Source organism: Austrofundulus limnaeus, unplaced genomic scaffold (genome assembly GCF_001266775.1).
Source record: "Austrofundulus limnaeus strain Quisiro unplaced genomic scaffold, Austrofundulus_limnaeus-1.0 Scaffold607, whole genome shotgun sequence".
Classification (NCBI taxonomy): domain Eukaryota; kingdom Metazoa; phylum Chordata; class Actinopteri; order Cyprinodontiformes; family Rivulidae; genus Austrofundulus; species Austrofundulus limnaeus.
Window position 1 is genome coordinate 139,932 of NW_013953009.1, and position 3,145 is coordinate 143,076.

Sequence of the window (3,145 nt, forward strand, 5' to 3'; positions counted from 1 at the left end):
AATTAATTCAGATACAAAACTTTAAATTCAGTTTCAAATTAGTGTCATTTATTTTCAAAACAATGCATTCTATTTCAAATTCTGCACATTCATTTTCAATCAGAGCAATTCAGATTCACTTCCTGCTGGCACAAGATTGATCCCATACCAAAAAGTGTAGCTGTTTTTAGTCCAGTTTCTCACACAAAGAATGCAAAGCAGCCTGAAGGAATCAGGATGAATGAGGGTGGGTGTGAAAGAGAGAAAGACCCCGACCCTAAAGCCTATAGTTTGAGAGGTCAAAGGTCACGCACCCTGTGGATGATCCCTGCAGAGTGGATATACTACAAGAGACAGAAAACAGGATCAGCGTCACACAAAAAAAAACAACAACAATTTGAAATCCTGGGTTTTTGTTTTCACCTTGAGGCCTCGGAGCATCTGATAAACGAGGAACTGAACTCTGTCCTCCGACAGCCTCTCCACCTTCATCAGCTTACCGAGGTCGGTGCCCATGAAGGGCATCACCAGGTAACTGCAGAGGTGAGGAGAGGAACGTCACGTCCGCGCACTTTACAAAATAAAAGCAGTTTCCTGCGAGGAGCGTGGAAACTTACAAATCCCGAAACCGGTCCAGCAAGATCTCAGCGGTGAAAACGTCCAACAGCCCGATCACCTGGAAGGAAAAGAATTAATCAAAATGTTAAAATTTCGCTTTTATTTATGATAAAACCAGGATTTCTGGAACACTTACGTTTTCATGCTTCATGTGTTTGAGGAGCCGCAGCTCTCTGTAGGCCCGTTTGGCAAAAAGCTTGGACTGGAARGGCCGGTGGAGCTTTTTAATGGCAACCTGAGCTCCTGAGCGTCGGTCCCAAGCAGAACTGACTCAAACAGGTTTAATGTTTAAATATTGTTATTACATTCTAACAGGACGGTTTAAACACACTTTATAGATGCTTTGGTCACAAATATGGAAAAAAAACGACTCMGTTTTGTGACAGAGTGGAGCAATTTGTGCACATAACTTAAAGTCTTTGACTTCTAAACAATGGGATGGGGGGTTGTGGTCTTTGTTGACCCCCATCCAGACTCACACAATGCAGAGGGGCCCGGCACGGCCAGCTGTGCAGTTCTAAACCGAACCGGTGGCAGCTGCTTGGAGAGAGCGATCAACCTGAGCTCTGCTTTTATTTTAGCTGCTTTTAGTTTTCCTCCTAATTTAGCCACGATTAAATGACAAAATGTACAACAGAGTCTGTCGTGAACACTTCGAGATGCAAGGACTCACCAGACGGTCCCGTAGGCCCCCGTTCCAACCTGCTTCAGATCCCGATACCTCTCCGGCACCTCCCACACGGTTCTGTTCACCTCCTGCCGGTAGAACCCTGTCCTGGAGCGCACAGCTATGGCCATACCCCAACGGACAAGACGAGTCAGGGGTCCTGCGTGGGGTCCCCCGAGTCCTGAATCTCTGTGGTGCAGTCAGATCCGAAGCAAAAACTGTTTGGTGCAAAATTCCTCCAGATGGACCAGCTGATCCCCCAACCCGCCCGCAGACCCCCCACCTCCACCCTCACATTGTTAGTTTGGCTCCTGGTCTCCCTGGCCAGTCCATGGGTGGGTCTGCAGTGGGCCTCCATGGTGGGAGGAGGMAGGAGCAGAACATCTGCCCATCTAAACTCACAGATCACAGCCTGAATGATCTGATTAGATCAACTCCCTTTGAAGGGTTTTTACATTTGCATTTTAACAGGATTGTTTGAATGTATTTTATGCTTACTTGATCATAAGAATCATGAGATTGATGGTAAATGGACTGAACTTATACTGAACTTATGGAGCGCTTCATCAAGTCCCTCTGGACCCCAAAGTGCTTTACACTCAAGTCCAGTTTACACCACCTCAGGAAGCAGATCATCGCCTGATAAATTCAGTGAAAAGTGTGGAACTCAGAGCAAAAAATAATTAATTCTGTGAAAGACGAACTCCAAACACAGCTGAAAACAATGATAYAAAGCAGGAGTTCTCAAACCTTTTGGGTTTGGGGACCCCTTACAACGGTAATAAAAATTCCAGGGACCCCCTCATAAGCTCCATCCTGTTTTAAAAGATAGATTTATTGTCATTTTCGTTATGTCATGTTTATTTTATTTATTTTATTAGTTCATTGTTCTTCATGCATTTTTTAAAATAAAAACCATATTAACAATTTAGTGAATTTTTTTGAGGACCCCCAAGATACCTCTCACGGACCCCTGGGGGTCCTGGGACCCCAGTATGAGAACCTCTGATATAAAGGCATAAAATATCACATAAAATATCAATGAGTTATCCGGATTAGCAAGACAAATTAAGGTACATCTTTGGAACCACTCGTGATATCAGGATGATCCAGGTAACAAAATGCAGCTTAAAAGACATGAAAATGTACTTAAGTCATTTTGACCAAATTTGACTTAATCCCCAGTTTGATCTGATGGGTCACATGAAAAATTCAGAACTTGTGGACAAAGCTCATACAAATAGCCTAAATATTTAATTAGCACACTACTATAAAATAATATGAGAAGGGTTTTGATTCATGTTACATTCATGCATAACTATACTCAAAAAAAAAAAAAAAATCCCAGCATTACCTCTTTGCTTCAAAAGCATGTAGTAAACTGCTGCACAGGATGTTATTCTTTCTGAAAGTGCAGGGATCACTCAAACATGTCCATCACACATGCAGAAAGTAATTTGCATCTGTTAACATATGTAAACAGAGGCATGTCATGAGAGATGTCTCATGTGCGCTCAGTTCCATGTTAATTGGGTTGTACAAAGAAAACGTGCATGGATTCCAGCGTACGCACCTTTTGATACATCTGGATTTATTTGTGTGTCTGCGCTTTTCTTGATTTGACCAAGTTTCAGTAAAAATCCATGCAACTCTTAGTACAAAAAACAAAAAATACTAGGCTATACTAACTACTGTGTATGTTATAGGAATATAATACTATGCTTTACTATTTTGTATATRTTATAAGAATACTATACTGTACTACACTACAATAAAACGTTTATATTTTATAACAGTTATACTATACTACACTATGTTATACCACTGTGTTCATGTTATAAGAATGTTACTATACTACACTACACTATACTGTACCATTGT

General features: G+C 41.5%; 1 protein-coding gene across 1 annotated transcript in view; it reads right to left on the reverse strand.

Annotated features, from left to right (window-relative positions):
• Window positions 1-1,529, reverse strand: part of mapk12b (mitogen-activated protein kinase 12b) — a gene marked incomplete at its 5' end in the record, with an annotated part of 7,011 nt that extends 5,482 nt beyond the window's left edge. Inside the window, 5 exon segments of the mRNA XM_014026997.1 lie at window positions 294-323; window positions 403-514; window positions 597-655; window positions 734-863; window positions 1,271-1,529. Coding sequence (XP_013882451.1) covers window positions 294-323; window positions 403-514; window positions 597-655; window positions 734-863; window positions 1,271-1,395 — 456 coding nt within the window.
• Window positions 1,530-3,145: the final 1,616 nt, after the last annotated feature.